We start from the raw sequence: 24907 nt of genomic DNA on the forward strand, positions 1-24907 counted from the left end.
TCTGAACCATTCTCCAGGAGTCCTCTGCATTTACCACTGCCTCTGAGCTGCTGCATTAGTCTTGTTCAGACAGGGAGTATGCTGTTGTTTATAGGGCCTGGATCTCCATTGGCAGGTCAGGTTGTAAGAATGACCTTTTATTCTCTTCCTGAGAAGGAGAGGTGGTGCCCCCAAGTGGTAGACAAGAGAATAATAAAAATGGTGATTGTGGAGAGAACTGTACACCCTGCACTCTTAGCCAGCAGAATGTCATAAGCTGGTAACTAAAAAATTAAAAGGAGAATAAAATAGACTATGAAACATACACACATTAGGAAATTTTTCCTTTGTGTCTAATGAGCATAGCAGCTGAGCAGCATTTTGGCTGGAACAATGAGCAGGATCATAATGCTTCTTTTTTTATCTTGCAGGCCAAGCAGGTGTTGAGTGGCTGTGGTGATGAACTGACAACATTCCTTGTGGAATGAATTCTCATTGGATTCCAGTGTAATTTGTAGCTGGCGAGCTGTAAGAGTAGCCCAACAAGAATTCACTGACACTTCCTTCCTCCTCTTGCTGAGCCGGCCGCAGCAATTGTTTCAGTGTTTTCATAAAAGTGTCCTGTTATCCTTTGCCAAACTGAACAGTTCAACAGAGCTGGACCTGAGTGGTGGCTTGTCATGTGTGCTCGCTCTCTGAACATGGCTGGGGGTGACGCAGACGGATGCCGTGGTTCTGAAAGGAGGATCAGTGAAGCCCCGCATAGTGAACCCAGACAGCCATCCTTCACATGATGGGATCCTTGGGTGCCCATAATGCCCATCACTCAAGAGAACGCTATGCTCTTCCTCCCCCTCCTGTATCAGTGGCTGCAAAACAGCCAGAGGGAGGAAGTAGAAAGGCCAGAGCAGAGGCTGTGTCAGTCTGCCATTCAGAAGCTGAGAGAGTACATACAGCTAAATTTTTCCGTGGATGACAGCAAATTGCAGCCTAGTGGTCCCAGCACTTCAGACATGGAAATCTGCACCCTCTACCTTACCAAGGAGATGGGCAAAAATGAGGCTCTTGGCTTAAGCTTTGGGAACATCCCTGCTTTTGGAGACTATGGAGAGAAACGGAGAGGAGGGAAAAAGAGAAAAGGGCACAAAGGCCCAGTGCTTGATGTTGGCTGTATCTGGGTAACGGACTTAAAGAAAAGTAGCCCGGCAGGGAAATGTGGGAAAGTGCGACTGAGAGATGAGATTCTTTCCCTGAATGGACAATTAATGGTCGGCGTGGATGTCAGTGGGGCAAGGTAAGGGGCAAAGCAGTTACTGCAGATCTGCAGTGCATTGGGATTGCTGCATAATACAATGGGTTGTCTTTAATATTGATCTGCTAGAGCTGTGGTCCCCAAACTTTTCAGGGTCATGTCCCGCCTTATCTCTGTCCATGCCCCACCTCCCAAGCTGGGAGCAGAACTATGGCTGGGGAGGAAGAGGGAGGGAGGCAGACAAGGGGATTGAGGCTGGGGCCACAATGGGGGGTGGGTATTGGACTGGAAATGGGGGCGGGAGCAGAGCCACAGCCAGGCTGCAGTGGGGGCTGGCAGCTGGTGGCTGGGTGCAGCTCCATTCCCACCCCCACCCTCACCCCCAGCTGGAAACAGAGCTGTGGCCAAGAGCTGAGGCTGGAGGCGGAGCCGCAACCAAGCCATGGTGGATGGGGTCCAGCAGTTGGACTTGCGGCCTGGTGCAGGGATGCACAGAGGCTGGGGATGGGAGCCAGAGCAGAACTGGGGGCGGAGCTGGGTAGCTCTCCCTCCCCAACCCACGTAGGGGCTGGCCCAGCCCCATCCCGACATTCCTCTGTTTCTCCCTAGGAGGGTGTGCCCCATAGTTTGGGGATCTCTATGCTAGAGGCTGTAGAAGATCTTCACAAGGTAGCAGAATAGCTTGTGCTTCCTGTTTCTTGTGGTGGGGGTGAGGTTCATTCACTGGTTTAAGATGGGGAAGTACAAGTGCAGTGCTGATAAACTCACTTTTGTTTTAGAGGGCACAAAATCTCTTCTCTCTGGGAAAACGGGCTTACCTCCAGCAATGGATGGTTTAGAATGTGATGCACAGTGTCAAACAAGTCACTTGTAAAAATAAAATGGCCAGATACTCAGCTTGTGTGCACCAGCTTAGCTTCATTTACTTCAGTGAAGATATGTCAATTTATACCAGCAGAGGATCTGGCCTAGTAAGTAAAATCCCAAATGGGGGGAGAATGAATAGGATTGTTATTTGTAATGTCGCTGGAGCTGCTTGGCGAGAGCAGGGCCGGCGCTTCCATTGAGGTGAACTAGGCAATTGCCTTGGGCGCCAGGATTTTTGGGGGGTGACATTTTGCCGGGGGGGGGCGGTAGGCGGCTCCGGTGGACCTGCCGCAGTCGTGCCTGCGGAGGGTCCGTTGGTCCGCGGCTCTGGTGGAGCTGCCGCAGTCGTGCCTGTGGAGGGTCCGCTGGTCCGGCGCGGCTCCGGTGGACCTCCTACAGGCACGGCTGCGGCAGCTCCACCCGAGCCGCGGGAGCGGCGCGCGGGGCGGCAAAATGCCAGTGCGTCTAGGGCGCGAAAAACTCTAGCACCGGTCCTGGGCAAGAGTAAAAACTTTCACAGAAATTTTCACATACTCCACTGGGGAGGAAAATAGCAGCTAGCACTGGTTGGAAAATGCATTGTTTACCACATGCTATCAAAAGTATTTTTTTGCATACAAGCTAAAAGACAAGGTCCCAGCCTCAGGGAGCTAACACTCTAAGGACGTGATCCTGCAAAGTGCTGAGCATCTCCTGATACCATTTGGTGATGAAAGTCCTCACTTCCTCCTGGCCTTCTCTACAGTTTTGGGAAAGTTCCCCACCATTGTAATTTCTGTCTCTGTGGCAAACTTCTAAGCTTGAGCAAGTGAGTGGATTTACAGAGGCTGGGTTATGCCCCAGCCTTTAAACAGTCCCTGGGAATTTCCCTTGGGTGTGCCAGAGCCCCCAAGGGAGCACACACTTCCACAAAAACATTCCACGCTGCTTCTGTGACTCCTGGACAGGGCCTTTGGTTTCCAGCAATGACCTGTTTTTCACCATGGGTATGTCTACACTACCCGCCGTATCAACGGGCAACAATCGATCCAGCAGGGGTCGATTTATCGCGTCTAGTCTAGACGCGATAAATCAACCCCCGAGCGTTCTCCCATTGACTCCTGTGCTTCACCACCACGGGAGGCGTAGATGGAGTTGGGGGGGAAGCGGCAGCAGTCGACTCACTGTGGTGAAGGCACCATGGTAAGTCGATCTAAGTGCGTCAACTTCAGCTACATTATTCATGTAGCTGAAGTTGCGTAACTTAGATCGACGACACCCCTATCGCCCCGCCCAGTGTAGACCAGGCCCATGGCTCTCAACAGCAAGCCTAACCCAGATCAGATTCTAGCCAGAAGCTTTTCCTTGTTAGGAGAAGACAGTGAGTATCTGGAGTAGTGCAAGGCAATCTTTTCAAAACAAGGTAGTTTTTACCAGTCACTTGGGTTACAGCACTGGAGAGTCCTTAGCATGGGAAAGACAAACTGAAGAGAGAGTCCATATTAGTAGGAGCCCTAGCCTGTGATCCATGCTCTCCTCAAATCCCAGTTCTCTCTCTTTGTCCTGCTGTCCCCACTTGGTTGGCAGCAGTAACCGTAAGATGCAATCACTTGACACCTCTTGCCTTTGTTATCCAGCCAGAGTCTTTTTGCTCTGCTTCCCTGTGGAGTTGGGAGAAGTAACTTGCTCTAGGGTTTGATGTTTGGTCTTTGAGGCATCCATTGTCTAAGTAGGGTTTTCCATTCAAATGTGGTGATCCCAGCCCTGACAATCCTACTGAATAGATGCACAGGCACCGGCTTCCTCCGGATCCCAGGGTCCTCAACCCCCTGCTCCGCCCCAGGCCCCACTCCCAGCTGACCCCTTCTCTCAAGCCCTCACCCCACCCCCTGCCCTCAGCATGCCTCATCCTCACGCCTCCTCCTCTCTCCCAGCGCCTCCTGCATGCCTCAGAACCGCTGATCACAGCAGTTGGGAGAAGTTGATTGGTGGGACCACTGGTGGATGGGAGGCACTGATGGGGGAATGGGGAGCTGGCTGCCAGAGGGGGCTAAGTACCCACTAATTTTTTTCCATGGGTGCTCCAGCCCTGGAGCACCCATGGAGTTGGTGCCTATGACTAGGTGTCTCAAGCACCTAGCCTTAATCTCCCATGTCCCAGGGAGAAAATTAATTCTTCCCCCCAGGGGTAATGATCACAGAATCATAGAAGATAAGGGTTGGAAGAGACCTCAGGAGGTCATCTAGTCCAACGCCCTGCTCAAAGCAGGACCAACCCCAACTAAATCATCCCAGCCAGGGCTTTGTCAAGCCAGGCCTTAAAAACCTCTAAGGATGGGGATTCCACCACCTCCCTGGGTAACCCATTCCAGTGCTTCACCACCTTCCCAGTGAAATACTGTTTCCTAATATCCAACCTAGACCTCCCCCACTGCAACTTGAGGCCATTGCTCCACCTGCCACCACTGAGAACAGCTGAGCTCCATCCTCTTTGGAATCTCCCTTCAGGTAGCTGAAGGCTGCTATCGAATCCCACCTCACTTTTCTCTTCTGCAGACTGACTAAGCCCATTTCCCTCAGTCTCTCCTCATAAACCATGTGCCTCAGCCCCCTCATCATTTTTGTTGCCCTCCGCTGGACTGTATCCAATTTATCCACATCCTTTCTTTATTGATGGGCCCAAAACTGGACGCAGTACTCCAGATGTGACTCACCAGTGCTGATTAGGAGGAATAATAACTTCCCTCAATCTGCTGGCAGTGCTCCTACTAATGGAGCCCAATATGCCGTTAACAGTGTGCCCTTGTTGCCAAGAAGGCTGACTCCTATCCAGCTTCTCATCCACTGTAATCCTCAGGTTCTTTTCCACAGAACTGCCACATAGCCCGTCGGTCCTCGGTGTGTAGCAGTGCATGGGATTCTTCCATCCTTAGTGCAGGACTCTGCACTTGTCTTTGTTGAACTTCATCAAATTTCTTTTGGCCCAATGATTTGTCTAGGTCACTCTGGACCCTATCCCTACCCTCCAGCGTATCTACCTCTCCCCCTAGCTTAGTGTCATCTGTGAACTTGCTGATGGTGCAATCTATCCCATCATCTAGATCACTAATGAAGATGTTGAACAAAACCAGACCCAGGACTGACCCCTGGGGCATTCTGCTTCATACTGGCTGCCAACTAGACATTGCACCATTGATCACTATCCGTTGAGCCCAACAATCTAGCCAGCTTTCTATCCACCTTCTAGTCCATTCATCCAATCCATACTTCTTTAACTTGCTGTCAAGAATACTAGCAAATGCTGTGCTGACGTCAAGATATATCACATCCACTGCTTTCCTCATATCCATAGACCCAGTTATTTCATAACAGAAGGCAATCAGGTTGGTCATGCATGACTTGCCCTTGATGAATCCATGCTGACTGTTCCTGATCACCTTCCTCTCCTCGTGCTTCAAAATGGATTCCTTGAGGACCTACTCCATGATTTTTCTGGGGACAGAGGTGAGACTGACTGGTCTGTAGTTCCCCGCATTCTCCTTCTTCCCTTTTTTAAAGATAAAAACTATATTTGCCTTTTTCCAATCATCTGGGACCTCCCCCAGTTGCCATGAGTTTTCAGAGATAATGGCCAATGGCTCTGCAATCACATCAGCCAATTCCCTCAGCACCCTCGGATGCAGCGCATCCGGCCCCATGAACTTGTGCACGTCCAGCTTTTCTATATAGTTCTTAACCTGTTCTTTCACCACTGAGGGCTGCTCTTCTTCTCCCCTTACTGTGTTGCCCAGTGCAGCATTCTGGGAGCTGACCTTGTCTGTGAAGACTGAGGCAAAAAAAGCATGGAGTGCTTCAGCTTTTTCCATATCATCTGTCAATAGGTTGCATCCCTCATTCAGTAAGGGTCCCACACTTTCCCTGACCACCTTTTTGTTGCTAATATACCTGTAGAAACGCTTGTTGTTTCCCTTCACATCCCTTGCTAGCAACTCCATTTGTGCTTTGGCCTTCCTGATTAGATCCCTGCATGCTCAAGCAATATTTTTATACTCCTTCTTAGTCATATATGGTGCCAGTTGGACAGGTACAGAGTCATACAGATAATTTGTAAACATATTACAAATTTTCCACATTCCTCACAGGTCATTTAATCTCTCTGGGCTCTTCTATAGGTTGGGGTAAAGTGCTACCTTAAAGTGCACTAGGGAATCTTTAGTGCACACCAACACGGTCTACACCAGTTAATGGGAAGCATGATAATGCACTTTAGAAATCACAACCCCCTAGGTTGAATTGCCCCCCGGTGTAGACAAACCCTCTGACTCACTTTCTCATCTAGAAAAGTGGTCCCTTTCCCCCCACCCTTTGTCTGTCTTGTCTATTATGATTGTAAACCCTTCAGAGTAGGAGCTCTCTCTTACTTTGTGTTTTGGGCAGCACCTAGCTCAATGGAGCCCTGATTTCAGTTGTAGCCACTAGGTGTTGCCATAATACAAACAATCAATAGTAGTAACAGCGCCTATTGAGCTCCACTGGTATTCGTAAAGGTGGGAGGTGATTTTCCACCATGTCGTGTAATTCTGCTGTGAGCAAGAGACTTCTCGTCTGCTAAACAAATTGAGAGCATGCGATAAGATGGTGAGAAAGATGGAGCTGTGACTCACACAGTATCAGATCTGATTTTCAAACGTGCCTGAACCCAGCCTCTATCTTGCAATAAAATGCCTCTGCAATTATTTGTGTGCGCAAGCAGTAGTATTACGCTATCTAACCACCTTACTGTGCCTGCAAAACAGGCCATTTCTGTACAGCAGTCCTTAAGCTATGGATGAGGAACCATGATGTGTTATTGCTCCTCAGACAGAATGACCTGTTCTTTAAATCAAAGGTGATCTGTTGCTAGAGGTCAGGAATAACATCACATTATTTTTCATGCCAAGGAAGGTAATGCTTTGTGGAGTCCGAGACTTTTATTTTTTTTTTTTTTTTTTTTTAAGAATATGGTTGGAAGGGACCTCAGGAGGTCATCTAGTCCAACCCCCTGCTCAGAGCAGGACCAATCCCTTTCAAGTGTCAGTTTTTATTTTTCCACCCCGAGATTCTCCAGTTATACTGTTTTTTAAAGGCTCTGTAGCAAAATCAGTAAGCTACAGAGACTACCAATAATTAGAATAATGTCCTTTTTTTTTTTTTTTTTTTTTAATTTTCCAGCTCAGATGTTATGTGAGCTCCCAGAGCTAGAAAACCCTGCAAAACCTCACTGGGAAGCTGGAATTCCTAGATTTTGGTTGCGTGTGGCAGTTTTGATTCTTGCTAGTTCATGAGATTCTACCCTATGATCTTTTGGACCAAGGTAAAATATAGGCCATTTAGCAGACAGATCTGGACATTTTCATTACGCTGGTCTGATCTGCCCCTGAATCATTGCCATTGTTTAACGAATGTGATACTAATGGAAACTTTCAGGGCCTTATGGGACTTTTTCACTTCTGATGCTGTTGTGAATGCTTGGATTCATCCTCTGAGGCTCCATCAATTTGAGTTACGTGAATAGCGTAACTCAAATCAACCTAGCTTAGATCTACTTACTGTGGGGTCCACACTACGCAATGTCCGTTGACTCCCCCTCCTCTTCTCGATCCAGTGGAGTACAGGAATCAACGGGAGAGCAATCTGCGGTCGATTTAGCAGGTCTTCACAAGACCTGCTAAATCGACCGCTGATGCATCGATCACTGTTCATAGATCTCCCGGTAAGTGTAGACAAGCCCTGAGTAGCAAACAGCACTCCTAACGCAGGACTTTGTAGGTACCACCTTCTAAATCATGTTCAGCACCCTTTAAAAGTTGGAGGTTTCTCAGGGATCTCAAAACAGTGATGACTCCTGCCCACCATTGTAAGAGGCAGTTAATAAATATGGTGGAGTGAAAGGAGGAGTCAACTTGTGGACTCTTGGCTGCCTCTAATTAGGTTTATTTCAAAATTGTACCACTCAGTGTTTCTATGTTACTGCTATAGTAGCAGAGCCTGTTCCTGCTGGTTCATCAGGTTTCACTGCATCTGTAGGGGCCTGTAGTAATGGAGATTCTCAGCAGGGATAGGGCGGGCTGCCTCTGTGCTTCTCAGTGCTAGCCACTGTGTGGGAATTCTCTTGCTTATTACGGGCAAAATCCTTGTTTGATGTGAAGGGGCATTAATTCTGTGCTTTGATGCGTGACTCAGTTTGCATAGTACATGCATGATTCATAGAGTTAAAATTCTGTTTGTGGCTCATGCCAATGTTAGCCTGGGCTTGAGTGAGTGAGAACTGGGTTTAATTTTAGTTTGTAGTTATTGCTCTGGAACATGTGTACCAGAAACGCGCCCTTGTTGCCCATACAGGGAATGATCATGTTGCAGTCTACATAAGAAACTCTTCGGTATATAGTCACTGTATGTTTCTTCTTTTTAAATTCTTTTTTAAAAATTTTCATAAGGAAACAAATGATAAAAATACAAACAAGACTGACAGCTTGTATAGATTACCAAATATCATACATTTCACCAGATAGCCAATAAAATTACACAATTATGCAACTTCACAACTTGTTGAAGCTGCAAGACCAGATGCTTCACAGACAATATTACATAGACATAACATGTTAGGGTGGGGGTAACATGCTAACCACTTGCTACCCTACAACTAAACCACTGCGAACTCACCAACCCTCCCTCCTGCTACAGTGGCGTGACCCAAAAACCTTACAATACACATAGAAGCTTGAACTTGGACAAGCCATGACTGACAGACACACAACACAGTCTTCAAGGATGCTAGTGCTCTCTTAGGCTGGGTTGTTACAGTGCTTTTGTATAACATACTTTTGTATAATGATTTTGTTTAAATTAAATATTTACTGTCACTGGAACAGAAGATAACTGTCAACAAAGATGCATCAATTTCTGTGTTAATCTGCCTAGAAAGGAATCTAGTTGTCAAAAAACATTTCCTGAATCTTTTATTGTTGTTGTCTGTATTGTTGCAGACACACTTGCTGACAGATATTTTGAAATAAATTACCAAAATAATTGAAACCGGCATGATTATATTGTGTCATTTTGATAAATAAAATATGCAGAATTTTAAAATTGTGCACAGAATTCCTTCAGGAGTAATAGGTAGATTTTGGGCTTGGCTACACTGGAGAGTTGCAGCGCTGGTGGTGGGTTTACTGCGCTGCAACTTAGTAACTGTCCACACCTGCAAGGCACATCCAGCGCTGCAACTCCCTGGCTGCAGCACTGGCTGTACACCTGATCTGCTTGGGGTGTAACGATTGCAGCGCTGGTGATGAAGCGCTGCTCATCAAGAGTGGCCACCAAAAGCGCTGTTATTGGCCTCCAGGGTATTAGGAGGTATCCCAGAATTCCTGTCCACAACAAACCGGAAGAATGGCTGAACTCCAAGCTCCCGGAGCTCCTTATCTAAAAAACAAACACAGCTGCTCTTTGCTCTAGCGAGCGACGAGCGGAGGTAGGGGAATTGCTTTGGAATTTTCACAGCTGTTTGCTTGAGGAGAGAGGGGAGTCCGTGTTGAGCAGCTGCTTATGTGGTCTGAAGGCTATTTAGGAGTGCATAATTTGCATTTAGTGAATAAGAGAGGGGTGAGGGAAAGGGTCAAAACTTTTAAAATGATTGAAGGTAGGTGCTGTGTATCTTCCAGTCCTTAGAACTTGCAAGGCAGGGAGCTGACAGAGTGTCAGCTCCAAAAATCCAATCTCTGTCTCCCCCACGCTCTCTGTCACACTCCACCCCACCCCCCTGTTTTGAAAAGCACGTTGTAGCCACTTGAACGCTGGGATAGCTGCCCATAATGCACCACTCCCAACAGCCCTGCAAATGCTGCAAATGTGGTCACACTGCAGCACTGGTAGCTGTCAGTGTGGCCACACTGCAGCGCTTTCCCTACACAGCTGTACGAACACAGCTGTAACTCCCAGCGCTGTACAACTGTAAGTGTAGCCATACCCTTGGTTTGCTAACTTGTCACAACTGTTGAGTTGTAATGGGTGTCATTAGTGTGAGTTAGTGAGATTCTGTCGTCTTGCAGTTGCTTCTGGTATTGTATGCATCACATCCAAGAGCTAAATTCACTTCTGCACTCCGTGGGGTAGTGGTCTTCCGGAGCATATATCTCTTCTGGAGCTCTGTACGCAGAGAGAGTGCAAAATAGATGCCAGTACATCTGCTGTGTGGATTGGAATGGAGAAGGTAGATCCAAAACCCATCTGAGTAGAATTGGTCAAAAAATCAGGAGGAAAATTTGCAAAATACTTTGAAAATTTTGGTCATTTTTGCTCTGCATGTTTCAAAACGAATTTTTTTGTGTATTTGTAATTTTTTGTGGACATTTTTTATTAAAGATCTTTGTTTTTGTCCCCCTCTTCTCTTCTACTTCTCCTTTTTCTCCTTTCCCTTCCTTCTTCCCCATTGCCACTAAAAAAGCGAGGGGAAGGAAGAGGGAGGAAAGACAAGTGATATCCCTCTACCTCGAAACATTTTGAAAAAACATTTTTTGAAAATTCTAGATTTCAAGTACAGCCTATTTTTCAGCTTGGGTTGGGGGGGACTTCATTACAAAAATGTGACCTGGCTTATTTCAGAGGGAAGTGCTCTGATTATTATGCATTTTAACACAAAGGCACGGCTTTCTGCCACACTGTGATGAGACGCTGGCAGTGCAATAAGTGTTAATCACTGTCTGCCACAGCCACCAATGGGGAAAACAATCTTTGGAGCAGCCACAAGGTTTAAAATGATGATTTATTTGGGGCAGTGGTTGAAATACTTCTGTTTTCAGAAATCACAGAAATAAATTTCTTGGCCCAGATGTTCATTAGTAGGCTCAGTCATTAGAATTTCCTTATATATTCTACTATACATAGATGCCTACACACAATTTATACAGTGAAAAAAATTAGGGAAAGTTGGGATGATTTTCCTGCCTGATAGGATCATCCTGTCTGATAACTGTTGTCATTCCCCTTTTTGCCTTGTGGAAGAAATTAAATTGTACCCACTGCCAATTTAAAAAAAAAAATGCTCCAGAGAAAAGTACCCCAGATGCCACCAAACACTTGAAATTCGACAAGTGGATCACTGTGCTTTACTGTAAATGGATTCAGTGTTTGTTTTTTTTCAGGAACAAAGTATAAACACTTTCAACAAAGTGCAGTTTAAGAGAAGTTCGCTTACTCAGTGTTCTTTCCTTGGTTATGTTTATGAGAAAATATTTTTGTTTGAATGTGAAAACCAATGAATACGTTTCCTGACCTCTCGCCCCAGGACAATGGGCAAAATTCTTATGGGAACTTCCTGTTAAAATACTTACAGCACATCACTGAGTTCAGAACATTGTTTTCTCCAAACTAAAACAGTGGCTTCTCCTCATAAAATTGAAGGGATTAAATCTCCCTCGACTAACCTAGAAATCCAAGCTGCTGTAGATTGTTTTTGTGTTCATTATATGTACGATTATCAAACCACAGTGGCTCCAGTTATGGGCCCTGGGCCTGCTTAGCACGAGTGTGCAGCTCGAAGTGCTTTGGTAGCCCCTGGCAGTTGTGCTCTGAAGATAATGAATCAAGAGCCCAAGAAAACCTTGGCTTGTGCTATTCTTTTCAAATTGAATTTGTATAGTTAGAGCCGCAAAGTGTGCGATGGATCTGTGCAAAATGAGAAATAATCTGCACTATGTGGTGCTAATACTCCTCAGACACAGTAGATAATCCTCCCAAGAGGATTTAAACTCCAAATGTTGGTGCGCAGAGCCCCAGGTGCACTGTGGGACTTCCCCAAAGTACTGTGATGATGGATATTAAGCCCTTTCAGAAGCTAGTAGGACTAGAACATATTTGTGCACTGTTTAAGTCTCTCTTTAAGTCTCCAGGAAAGATAGAGGCAGACTAGCTAAACATGTTGAGAAATAATTTGCAGGAAGAAATGAGCTTTCTCCAAAATCCTCCTTCAAAAGTGAAGGACTTATGCGGAAGGTCACTAATCCCCAGAGCTGGCAGAGATCATAGAGCTTGTTTGCTGCCTTTGCTTTGTGAAAAGGAGCCTGGGTTTGCTGTGCTCCCCATCTCCATTCTCTCTGGTCACATAATGTCTAGCTTCCGTCCCCCTCCTCTCCTTGCACGGTCACTCTACTCTTGAGATGAGAGCCTTCTCCCCTGTTGCTGGAACATACTGTCTATCCCTGGCTCATCAACACAACATCACTTTCCAAATCTCTATTGCCCCTGCCTCTTATTTCCCTTCTTGGTTGTTAGCTTTCTGACTGAAGAACATTGAGTCCAGTCTTCTGTCTCATGTCCGTTCTGTAAAGTGCCATGGGACAGCTGGTACAATAATTGCCTTCCCTCTCCAGGGACACGGGCATGGGAAGCCTGGAGCCATCAAAAAGCGGAGGAGAAGCTCACTGGAAGGGAGACTAGAATGAAAAAATGGGGGTTGGGAGAGGGACCTTTAAGACTAAGGGCATGGCTACACTGGAGAGTTGCAGCGCTGGTGATGGGGTTACAGCGCTGCAACTCACTCTGTGTCCACACTTGCAAAGCACGGCCAGCGCTGCAACTCCCTGGTTGCAGCGCTGGCTGTACACCTGGTTTGCTTGGGGTGTAGTGATTCCAGCGCTGGTGATGCAGCGCTGGTCATCAAGTGTAGCCACCAAAAGCGCTGTTATTGGCCTCCAGGGTATTATGAGGTATCCCAGAATTCCTGTCCACAACAAACCGGAAGAATGGCTGAACTCTGATCTCCCCGTAGTTACTTAGCTAAAAAACAAACACGGCTGCTCTTTGCTCCAGCGAGCGAGCGAGCGGAGGCAGGGGAATTGCTTTGGAATGTTCACAGCTGTTTGCTTGAAGAGAGAGGGGAGAGGTAGTGTTGAGCAGCTGCTTATATGGTCTGAAGACTATTTAGGAGTGCATAATTTGCATTTAGTGAATAAGAGACAGGTGGGGGAAAGGTCAAAACTTTTAAAATGATTGAAGGTAGGCACTGTGTATCTTCCAGTCCTTGGAACTTGCAAGGCAGGGAGCTGAGAACAGTGTCAGCTCCAAAAATCCAGTCTCTCTGTCTCCCCCACGCTCCCTGTCACACTCCACCCCACCCCCCTGTTTTGAAAAGCACGTTGCAGCCACTTGAATGCTGGGATAGCTGCCCACAATGCACCACTCCCAACAGCGCTGCAAATGTGGCCACACTGCAGCGCTGGTAGCTGTCAGTGTGGCCACACTGCAGCGCTTTCCCTACACAGCTGTACGAACACAGCTGTAACTCCCAGCGCTGCACATCTCCAAGTGTAGCCATACCCTAAGGCAGTTCAGAGATTCTGGCTCTGATCTAGTGACTATTGAAGGCAATGAACAGATTCCGCTGATTTTGAAGGGTGCTGGATCATGCCTATATGTGTTCCAAATAAATACCCCCCTCCCACCCAAAAAAATATTTTGGCTACAGATAAGAGTCACCTGTGGTGATCTTTTTTGCACCCTAGTCGCTGTACCTCCTATTCCTCTCCAAGACCCTGTGACAAAATATATGTCAGTGGTCTCTACCTGGTGAGACCTATAAGTCCTCCTTCTGCCAGGGCTGCAGGAGGGAAACAAACTTTCCTTTGGCCTCCTGCAATGCCCGTCTTCACTTTCTGGAGGATGTGTTTATTTTGAGCTGTGTGCCGAGTCAGCTCTGGTAGTTGCCTAGTTGCTGTAGTTCTCTTCCCCCTGGACATCCAGAGGGCAGATGGGACTCTCCAGGTAGGCTGGAGTAGGTCACCAAAAGGCTTGGGAGGAGGCTGGTGATGCTGCCCCTGAGTGTGTAAACGGCTTTGAGGTAAATAACAAATCTGATAAGTTCATTAGCACCAGAGTGCTAAAAAGCCTTTTATTAAGACAGAGGTGCATCAGTGCCAAATGCATGGTACATATCTCCATTTCAGGATATGGTCTGATCATCTCCTATCTCTGAAAAATGCTTGCACTACAAAATCTAGTGAGCAATTTGCCATTTTCACTGGGAGTTCCAGTCCTGCAGCGGGTACCTCTGCTTCCCAAGCAACGAGGCAGTCTCTGACGACCCACGCAGAATTCCACGTGAATCTCATTAATCTGCAAATTGCACAAAATATGGCAGCTTGTCTCTGCCCTTCAGCAAAGAGCAGGTGAGCTTTCCTATCAGTAGGGAATTGCTATTTTCATACACTTGCTGATGGTGCATTTGCTAGCACAGCACAGAGTGCTTTAGCCATGCATAATTAAAGGCGTAATTGTTCAAAACAACGCACAGAGAACATTTTGTGCCCATTCTCCTCACTCTTTCTATAATGCTTGTGTGCTCACTCACTGACTCATGATCTTCGGTCATTCTCTGTGGTATTTCTAGTCTGTTAACGTTAAGCAACTACATGTAATATGCTGGAAGTCAAAGGAAGCTTGCATAGGGCCAGGTTGTATGGTTGAGGCATGAGCCCTGCATAGAGCTGATGTAGATTAGAGCTGCCCTAATTGAGGGGGTGGGAGGGCTGACCCAAACACAGGGGGATGAGCAAGTTGCCATACTTATTACGAATATGCAGCATGATCTCCCTTTTCAGCTGTGTTGGCTGATGTGGTGGGAATATAGGAAAAAGCTTGGCCACGCTTCCCCTCCATCCTATTTGAGTAGTTGTCCCAGGGAGAAGTGCCTGCACTTAGAAGAACTCCAAGATTCAGTGCTCTTGCCTAGGAGAGAGGGCCTCAAGAGGAGCAGAGGAAGGCTATTGCAGCTTCCCACCCACCTTGTGTATCCATGCATGACAGCTCCCAGCTTGAGTGACACTCAGGTAAAAGCATGAGCTGCCACGCCTTGAGCTAGAGAGTCCAGACTCTCTCGGTGGGGCTGTAAGACTCCCATCCTATGTGGAGCAGCCATAAAGGGGGACTCACGACACACTGACTAGTGAGTTACTCATGCAAAGGTCATGCTCAGTCTCAGGCCGAGAAAGGAGGCACCGAGTATCAGCATAAAGTTTAGGAATAGAAGTGAGAAGGATAGAGATGGAAAGTGGAAGTCTGCTCAGCAGAGAATGCAGATGACTTTTTTTAAAAAGAAAAGAAACAGCTTGTTTGGTGAATGATTTTGGGGCAATGTCTCTTTCATTCTGTTGAAGAGCTTTACACTCTGCTTATCTGGCATGACACTTCCCTCCAGGCGAAGAGTGTTGCCATGCACTCCTGGATGCTCATTTCCCCCTCTTTGAACCAGTTGCAGGATATGGTTTGACGGGCTTATGTACCAGACACAGGCCAGCCGTTAATAGCTCTCTCCATTTCCATTGCTGACTTTGAGTGAAAGGCGGCACACTCACCATAGCAGAGACTATGCCTTCAGGCAGAGCTCATTATATGCCTGTAATCAGCCAAAAGATAACATGAGCAAGAACAAATGGAGCTATCTGGATATGATGCGTAGGGTGCGGGTGCGGCAGCTCAGGAAGATGTAGTTTGACACATTCTTACCCTGTCATTACAAGGGTATCATAATTAACTTGCAGCCAGTAAACACAGCAGCAAATCCTATTCTACACTACCCAGTGCTCTGTGGCCAGAAGCCCTGTCAGAGATATGCTTTGTTACAGCTTCTTCCATAAGAAACGGACATAAGTAGGAGGAAAACATTCAGGCTATGGTAAAACAGAAGAGCAAAATTAAATGGGAGAATTCTTGAAAAGTTGAACTGAAGGAGTTATTTTTCCTGCTGATGACTAAGACCTACTGGCACATTTTAGAAAGGATTCATGCATAAGTATGCATATCTCTGCTCCTTCAATTTTATAATTAATTAATTGGTTTTTGCCTGTATGAACCGTGTACGTGTGTCACCCCCACACCTCCTGGGGGAGGTGTTCTGTCTCATGTAGTGATACCAAGACCACTGAGAGACAGAGAAAATGAGTTTGCTCTATAGCCTAACCTAATATCTACTTGGCTTTTAGCTCATGTGGTAGAGGCTCATATACTAAGCTCCAGAGGTCCCCGGTTTGATCCTGAGGTCTGTGTGCGTTAAACATGCACTTAAATATTACAGGGCCATGACAGCCCTTAGGTTTCCTGTAAGTCCCATATGTGGAAATTAGGGATGGCTGTAATTCTCCTGGAAAAAATGAGCTAATTGGTGATTAGAAGGAAAAATTATTTCTGTGATTGATTTTTTCTGGTCAGTTACTAAAGAAACCTTGTCCTTGAGACAAATGAGTCCAGACTAGCTAACTAGTAGGAAGAAGGGGTTTACTGATGCCCTTCTAAATTACCTCATGGTCAAATAAAAATAGATATATTGCCCATCCTTATGTTATGCTAGGGCCCTTGTGTCTATGGAAAGCCCACAAGTTCTGCATGGGCAATATCATTATTTTTATTGCATGGTGCCTAAAGGCCAATCAAAAACTGAACCTCATTGTAATCAGTAGGCTCTGGAATACCTTCTGAATGACTAGCCAAGCTAATCACCAGTTAATTAAAGGAACTGCAATAAAGTGCTCTATCATGAAGCTGTGAAGTTCTCTGCTGGAAAATTAGTTGCAGTGATAATGACAGTAAGTCAGTTTTGGACATGAAGTTCTTGTTCAAATGGTTTTAAGATGTAGAGTTTTGTTTTAATCCACAAGATTTCCTAGTTTGTACCTTAACAAAACCCTTTACAAAAATTCAGACACAACATAGATTTTTCTGTTTCCTCCAGGGGGCAATGTCTTATAAATATTTTGAGCAAGAGGGTTATGTGATTTTTGTTTTGTAGCACTGTGAAGTCTAGCTTAACGTATTTTAGATCTCGTGCGGCATTAAAGAGAAGCGCTTCTGTGCATACCTTTTTGTATACATGATTAATATATATTTCTGTGTGGGAGTTTTTACTTACCAAATACAACTGTAGCTCTGTTCAGGGACTACAGCATGTCTAAGCTTTGGGAAGACTATAGTGTGGAAAAAGGCTTGTTGATCAACAAAACTTGAGAGCTGTGCTATTTCATAAGGGCTTGAGTGTCCTTTTATGCTGTTGTAAGTCCACTGACTTTAACATGGTTACTTCTTATTTAAACGAGTGTAAGAGAATAGTGTCAAATGCTAAGCCGTTACCATGTAGTTCACTTTAGTAATGCAGTACAGAAGTCATGTTGAAAGTAACTTGACTGGTCCAATGTCAGTGGTGAAACCCAGGAAATCTAAAGGGCTTTCTTTCATTGCTCATCACCCTACTAGTAACTGAAAGTTGAGGCTGAAATTTAACGTTTCTCTAACTTGCTTGATAGATGTGTAGGAAGGGTCCAAGTCTGAATTCGTCGTTGTGCTCCCAAACTCTCATGGGAATTAATGGAAATCAATGGATGCTGGATTGGCTCTAGGAGCTGATGTACGTTAGCGGAGCATAGGTGTTAAATATCACTCTATGTTGGAAGATCTTTGCAATACAATAAGGGGAGGCTCCATTTCATCTGAGCACTGGCACATGTGCTTAAATCCATCCCTATTCATGCAAGCACTGAAGCGTTGCTGCATCGGAGCAAGTGCCCAACTCTCAGTTGCTGTGGTATTGTAGGTTTATCATTATTTTAACTTTCTTTTTGCAGTTTAATTTCCCTTTTTATGATAGTAACTATTGACTTTCCTCTGTGAAATTAGATTTAGGGGACCAATAACATTCAGATCCTCCCCCCCCACTCAGTGGTAACTGGGTCTCTGGAATTTCACTGTAATGGCCTATTGGATTAACCTGCACATATTCACAAAGTTCTTGTGTTAAAATTCCTTATGGAATGTTCACTCCAACAAAGTAGCTAGGGAACTATAGTTGCCAAGTCTTCTAAATTAATAAGCTGTGTGTTCCTGCCCCTTCCCTCCCGCCCCCCAGGAAAAGCAACTAATTCAAGAAAAATATTTATTCTCAGAAATATTCTAGTTGAAAACAATGGGCCATGAGTCAAGTGAGCAGTCGTCCCATTAACGTCAGTGGAACTAGCCATCTGAGTAAAGCAAACAGGACTAGCCCTCTTTGCTTTGAGTAACAGAAAGACTAATAATTCTGAATGCAGAACTTCCCCCCTCTCCTCCCCCCGGCCCACCCCATAACTCCTACAGTTTAAACAGGTGGAAGCTTCTTTTTAATTTCAGCTGTTGGCCAGACCATTCCCTGTTCTGTTTTGGTAGATTTAGACATCAGATTAGTAAAAATAAAGGTTTTTACAATTTATAGTCTCTGGGGAAAAAAAGACACCAGCCCAATTTTAGATTGCTTGTAGAGAAATAAGTGTCCTGAGTTCCATTTCCTGAGCCACATGTGGGTGACTCATCTGACAGATGACCTCAGGCTTGTCTGTATGTACCTCACACTGATTTAATGCATGTGGTCATGTCTCCCCTTAGTGACTGGTCCTGGGAAGTATCACAGCCTAGTGCTTAATCACTGTTAGGGAATTATTCTTTACCTTCAGTTATAAGGGCCTGTGTTTTGGGGGTTCAATCCCCTCTGATGACCTGTGATGTCTGTAGGTATGCCTCCATAGATATGTTACATATGGAGTGCTGCAGGTTACCAAATAAAGGGCTAAAGGTCATTGCTTCTGCCTTCTGCTGTGCCTTGTTGTGGAGGGCTTTGGAGAACAGTTTTATTGCATAGAAGAATGAGGCCTAGTAGCCTTGACTCTGGTATCACTCCCACTAGGATAACTCCATGGTCTTTGGTGGAGTTACTTTTGGTTTACTTTGGTGTAAGTAAACCTGACCAAACTATAAGCAGTATTGTTTCCGAGTTGATTTGTTTTAGTTCATTACCTGCATTCAGAAAACAAGTAGTGAGCACAGTAGGACAGAAAACCGTGTTTCATAAATTATCCAATTTCATTTGAATGAGCAATGTGGTTAAAAGAAAACTGATTTCAATAATTCACCAGCGATGCTGCATGGAGAGAAATAATAAAGCTGATGTATATTGATGTGGAATGCACCAGAACTTAATGGCTGGAGCTCGATAGTCAAAGTCAGCAACAGTTTACCACAGAGCTCTGTGTATGTGGCTTGGGTTTTAAATAATATATGAAAAAGTTAGAGTCTTGGTGCTTATAAAGATTATTTTATGGCGTGGGTTATTAAAGATAGCACCTAAGGTTCATATGCCAGACCCTGGAAAACATCTTTGAGGGTTATTATACAACAAAAGAAATCTCAGGCAACTTGGTGCAGTAATAAATATCTGTCTTGAGGGATATGGACTTCAGAAGAGATTGAAAAGAAATAAAAGAAGCAAAGAGGTAGAAATATCTTTATATCTGTAGAAAGATGGGGAAATAATTGACGTCAGACCCTGGAGGAGCTTTGAGTGGGGCGGAATCATTAAGCCTTATGATACTTACAGCTGGGTAAATAAGAGACCAAAGTATGTGTTTAATATATTTTATTTATTGGTTGAATATGGTATTTGCAGAATATGGTTCAGATAATTATCATATGTTGATGATATACTTGTGTGCAAACATCATCCCTCATCTCTCATGTCCTACTGATTTCTCTAACCTTGAATGTTCTCGCATCTAATGATCATATCGGTAGCAAGATTGAAGAATATTGGAAGTTGTATTTTTCCTTATTTGGACAAGCTTCCTTTAAAATTCTCAACATATACTGGAATATTCGAAGCCGCCCATATATATATTGCTTTGGACAATCATGGATCCTACTGAAACCACTGCAAGAGCTCCCTGACAAAAGATTACATACCTAGACTACCAAAATGCATGCTGTGGTCCTAATTATCTTCCCACCTATGCCTGTGTAACTAAGATCGGAAACAGGCATGTAGTTGAGGTAAATTCCTCTAAAACTCTACCTTGTGCCTCGTGGTGTCTTGTTTGTTATTTGTGAATTTTTCATCTTTTTTTTGATTGCCACCTCCCTAAATTACCATTAGCACTGGTGAATATGTTAATTATAGCAGTGAATAACTTTTCTTATCTATACACTTGTATCTTAAATCAGTCATCAGTTAGTGGGAGCTTCCCTGTGTAATACGCACTCCACCCCACACGCAACATACACTTTTTCTGTCATGTTGGAAATTTTCCTTAGCTTATGGAACTGCTGACTACCTGTCTGTACTGGAGGTACTCCAACACAGGATTGCTTCCATAAATGGTAATAACAGGATATCTTTTAAAACATCTCTTGTTCCAGACAGACATTTGAGCTATGTGGGTAACCTTATGAGAGAGATGTATCAGAGGGGTAGCCACTACATACATCCGACGAAGTGGGTATTCACCCACGAAAGCTCATGCTCCAAAACGTCTGTTAGTCTATAAGGTGCCACAGAACTCTTTGCTGTTTGAGAGATGTACTGATAATGATGAAATTTAACAATTACTGTCCAGTACTGTCTGGTACATCTGTGAGGCAGAAATGTAGGAGAGTGAGAAGACTTATTTACCTGTAGGGTTTGTTAATTAGTTAGAGTGGAAAAACTGAACTGTATTTTTCTCAATTTTTCCTCCTGGCTGGAACTCTGTCTCTTTATGCTCCTGGTGCAGACTTTAAAAAAAAACACCTTGTTGTGTGGTGTTATTCCAGCCAACATGCAGCTGAAATTTGGTTTCCAGGTACACTATTTTAGGTTTTCTATAAATAAGGAGGTTCAAAGCCAACCATGCTGGCGCTGTCAATTTTTGTTTTGAGAAAACACTCTCTAACAAAAGACATTGATAGTGGTTTTTTGTTTTGTTTTGTTTTTTTTTACAAAACTTTGCATATTATACACTCACCTGTTTATCCTAGAGAGCTGAAGCTGTTCAAAAGTCTAGTACATAGCTCTGCATAGCAGAAGTTTGTTTACCTGGGAAAAAATTCACCAGGACTCTGGGAAACTTATTCATAGAGTATTGTATCCTGTTCAATTAAAATCCTTTTTTGTGAGTAGTCCTGTGCAAGTTGTAACAGGCTCCTTGGAAAGCAATTGAATCAAGATAAGCATGCAATATTTTTTTAAAGGATTAAATAGAACCATATAATTATTCCCATGACTGGTGTGTTTTCATAGTAGGAATAGTTTGGTCAGGACAGGTAAATTTTAAAGTTTTCCCTGTGGTATATCCTCTCTCACATGCATACTTCATGTCAGTTTTCCTTGCTTAATAGTCTTCAATTACACCAGCGTGGCCCACTGCTGTCTCTGGAGATCTTGATGTCCTCATCTGATTCATGATGGATAAGTGTCCACATCCCAACTGGCACCAGAGAGCATGCTGGCAGGAAGTCTCAACCAAAGCAATGAGACTGGTCCTTTCTCAGAGGTCAGAGTTGAAGCACATTGCTGTAGAGTGTGGAGAAGTCTGCACTGCTGTTACTCATGATGTTTTTGTTCTGGGAAGAGAGGACAACAATCTCTAGGGTTTGTCAATCCAACAACTTTTGTAAGTACTAAATTCACACACACAATTATGTGAAAAAAAGTGAATGATAGATGTTGAGATCACTGAAATCCTCATCATGTGCTTTTCTTCAGCATCCACCTGAGAAACTGAAGGTTACATCCTGGAGAATAGAAGCATGTGCCTGGGGGAACCTGAAATGTTAAAAGGTTTTGTGACTTTCGTTTTTGCTAGAGTAGTTGTTGATTAGAAGTTTTAACCTTTAGATCAGGGGTAGACAACCTATGGCACAGGTGCCAAAAGCGGCACGCCAGCTGATTTTCCGTGGCACTCGCGCTGCCTGGGTCCTGGCCACTGGACCAGAGAGCTCTGCATTTTATTTAATTTTAAATGTAGCTTCTTAAACATTTAAAAAACCTTTACTTTATAATATATAACTAAACCATTGTTGTATGGTTGTAGGGATGGTCTAGACAGTATTTGGTCCTGCCATGAGGGCAGGGGACTGGACTCGATGACCTCTCGAGGTCCCTTCCAGTCCTAGAGTCTATGAGTCTATGAGTATGTAGACTTCTAGAAAGAGACCTTCTAAGAATGTTAAAATGTATTACTGGCATGCAAACCCTTAAATTAGAGTGAATGAATGAAGACTCGGCACACCACTTCTGAAAGGTTGCCGACCCCTGCTTTAGATTGTGGTGGATGCTGTAGACACTCTTGTATAGTCATTTAGAACCCAATAGTTCTTTCACTGAACTCAACAGCAAAACCTGCTCATGATTTCAAGGAAGAAAGGATCAGGTCTCTAACTAGCAAAATGAAGTCAACCCCAATGTTAAAAATTGAAGAAGAATATGAAATTCCTTTGGATTAATCTAAACCGCTATTCATAAGTAGTATAATAGTAGAAGGGATAGTACGGTCAGACAAGAAGTATTCTTAATACCCCTGGAAAAAATAATGTTCCTATCTTTCAATGTAGTTGTTTAAACGTAGGTGTTTTGTTGGAGCAGGGAGGGATCTCAAATATCAGATAAAGGCAACATAGATTTGGAGGATCTGTTTCTGATTTCACTTATATCAGTCGTAAGCCACTGTTCTTAAGAGTTACCCTTGATTTAAGCTGGTTTAGAGCAGAAGAATGAGGCCTACAGTATCTGACATCAGACAGTAAATTTCACAAACTGAGCATATAAGAAAATACACCAGCCCCAGGGAGTTCAGGTGAAGCAAGGGACCAGTCAGAAACCTCTGATCCAAAGAGACTGAGGGATGAGGTGAGGTAAATTTAATTAACATATCAGAAGGACCCTGCCCGTGAAGTGCCTTAAACATCATACGCAAGATCTTTTTGTTGGTACCAGATGCTGCTGCGAGATAATGTGGAGACTATAATGAAGGCATGCTGCACCCATCCAACCCAAGACGGGAAGCCTAGCAGATTAAATTTGTATGAAATAAAGCCTGTGGACTAATTTAGCAGGAATAATTGAACTTGGGCATTAGAGGGACCTGAATCAGGGAATCCAATTTAGATCTCATATTTAAGGGAAAAAGGACAAATTTTGGCAATATTCTTAAAATGGTTTAAAAATGAAATATGTAAAAATAGCAACAGTATGTTCCTGTATATCAATTCAGAGTCTGATGAGAGCGATCAAGAGAGACAAAATCCTCTATAAGCCTCGGTATGTTTTAAGGAAGATTCTTGAAGCATTAATAAGTGACGGGTGTATGGCACATTTCAACATGCACTGGGTAGTACACAGAGATAAAATGCAGGATGCTTGGCAGTGTTTAAAAAGCAAACGAGATCTTGAGTTATACTTGGGTGCCTATAATATGGTATAAAGCACAATATATTGCACTGATGGAAGCTATTATAGCCTGAAATAAAAGCACATTTGGAACAATTTCTGCAGCTCTGGTTAATATACTAGAGTTAGGGCATTGGTGAGACTAATATAAATGACTTCAGGATGGAGCTAGAGATGCTGGAGGGGGCAGTCACTGCTGTAACCTGGGTTATTTTGAGTGTTTCAGAGGATGGAAAGTGTTAGTTGGTCCTTTCCTAGGGAGCAGCACTCATGGAATATATGTTTCCCAGGGTGAAGTTCACCGTGTAGAGAGGGCCAGCAGAAGCCCCATTTGCCACTTGAATCCCACATAAGTACTATGCTGAGGGCAAAAGTGCTAGATAGGCCTTGTGATGGCTCTCGGCACAGGGTTGAATTTCATCCCTGGCACTCAACTGTTCCTATGGTAACTCTGAGAATGTAGCAGGCCAGTGCTTCCGTTACTTGAATGAGCTCTTCTTGAGTTTGTCTGTGTGCTCTCTACGCTGGTTAAAGGACTGATTCCTGACAAAAAGTTTGTCCTTGGTCCCCTATCAACTTCTGTTCAAACAGTTTAGCTGCTAAGTGCCCATGACTGGAGACTTGAAAAAGGGATTGAGACTCTGTTTCCCATGCTCCTTCTGTCTCTCACAGGTCTCGATCAAGCTTTGAAAGTGGCTTAGTCCCGTCTCCATTGTCCGTTACATTACTTTCAGCACTAAAGGGGGTGGGGTGAAGACTGGGTATCAGCAATGGATCCTTTTCCTGGAGTAAGTCACTATATATCTTTCACTGTCACAGTGCTCAATGATGGCTCTGAGAATGAAGTCCTGGTGATTTGCTCTTTCTCTGCTGGATCTTCCCATCAGTCTGCTGCACTTGTTTGGTAGGTTTCTTTTCTGACAACTAATATTGGAAGAACTTTTGTATACAGAGCTATAGGATTTCTATAAAGGGGATAGAGGCTCTCTGCAAAACCCATCAGTGCCTCAGAAGCAGCATGAATCTGCCTCTAGTTAATGATTTTGTGTTTTTAAATACTGTTTCCAAATATAAACCTGAGCCCTTACTGGGTAATGAAATGTCTGGCGCATTGTGTGCTGTGTGTGGTCTCAGGATGTTTTCTTGGAAGATGCAGATTGCTGCTCTTGCAAAATCCATTTGATAACTATGATTCCCCTTCCCCACCATGGTTGCTCCTACTTCTTGTGTAACTTTTTACACTCAACAGAACTGGAGTTAAAATAGTTTTCTTTCTGAATTATCTCTCTGGAGTAAAAGTGTCCTTAGGTTATGTTCTGAAATGCTAACCTTTGTACAGACGAGGAAAGAAAAATTAAAAAAACCAAAATGTTCATGTCTTTAGTTACAGAAATAATATTGGGAAGAGGTTAAAGAGTGAGAAAGCTGTGGTTTAACCCTGAGGGGAAAAAGATAGGAATTTAAATAATAAGCATATATTTTAAGAAATATTAATGGAAATATTCTCATCTCAATACACAAAAGAGGATTATCTGAGATGAAATGTGCAGATCTGCATAATGGACACAATCATGTTTCCA

The 24907-nt window shown here is 44.1% G+C and overlaps 1 protein-coding gene across 3 annotated transcripts in view; it reads left to right on the plus strand.

The window, feature by feature from the left end:
* Window positions 1–418: 418 nt before the first annotated feature.
* The window catches only part of PDZD2 (PDZ domain containing 2), a 210946-nt gene continuing 186457 nt past the window's right edge, over window positions 419–24907 (plus strand). For all 3 annotated transcript variants that reach the window (XM_030567196.1, XM_030567197.1, XM_030567198.1), the window contains exon 1: window positions 419–1273. In XM_030567196.1, coding sequence (XP_030423056.1) covers window positions 795–1273 — 479 coding nt within the window. In that variant the 5' untranslated portion in view covers window positions 419–794. The remainder of the gene's footprint in view (window positions 1274–24907) is intronic.

Source organism: Gopherus evgoodei, chromosome 6 (assembly GCF_007399415.2).
Source record: "Gopherus evgoodei ecotype Sinaloan lineage chromosome 6, rGopEvg1_v1.p, whole genome shotgun sequence".
Classification (NCBI taxonomy): domain Eukaryota; kingdom Metazoa; phylum Chordata; order Testudines; family Testudinidae; genus Gopherus; species Gopherus evgoodei.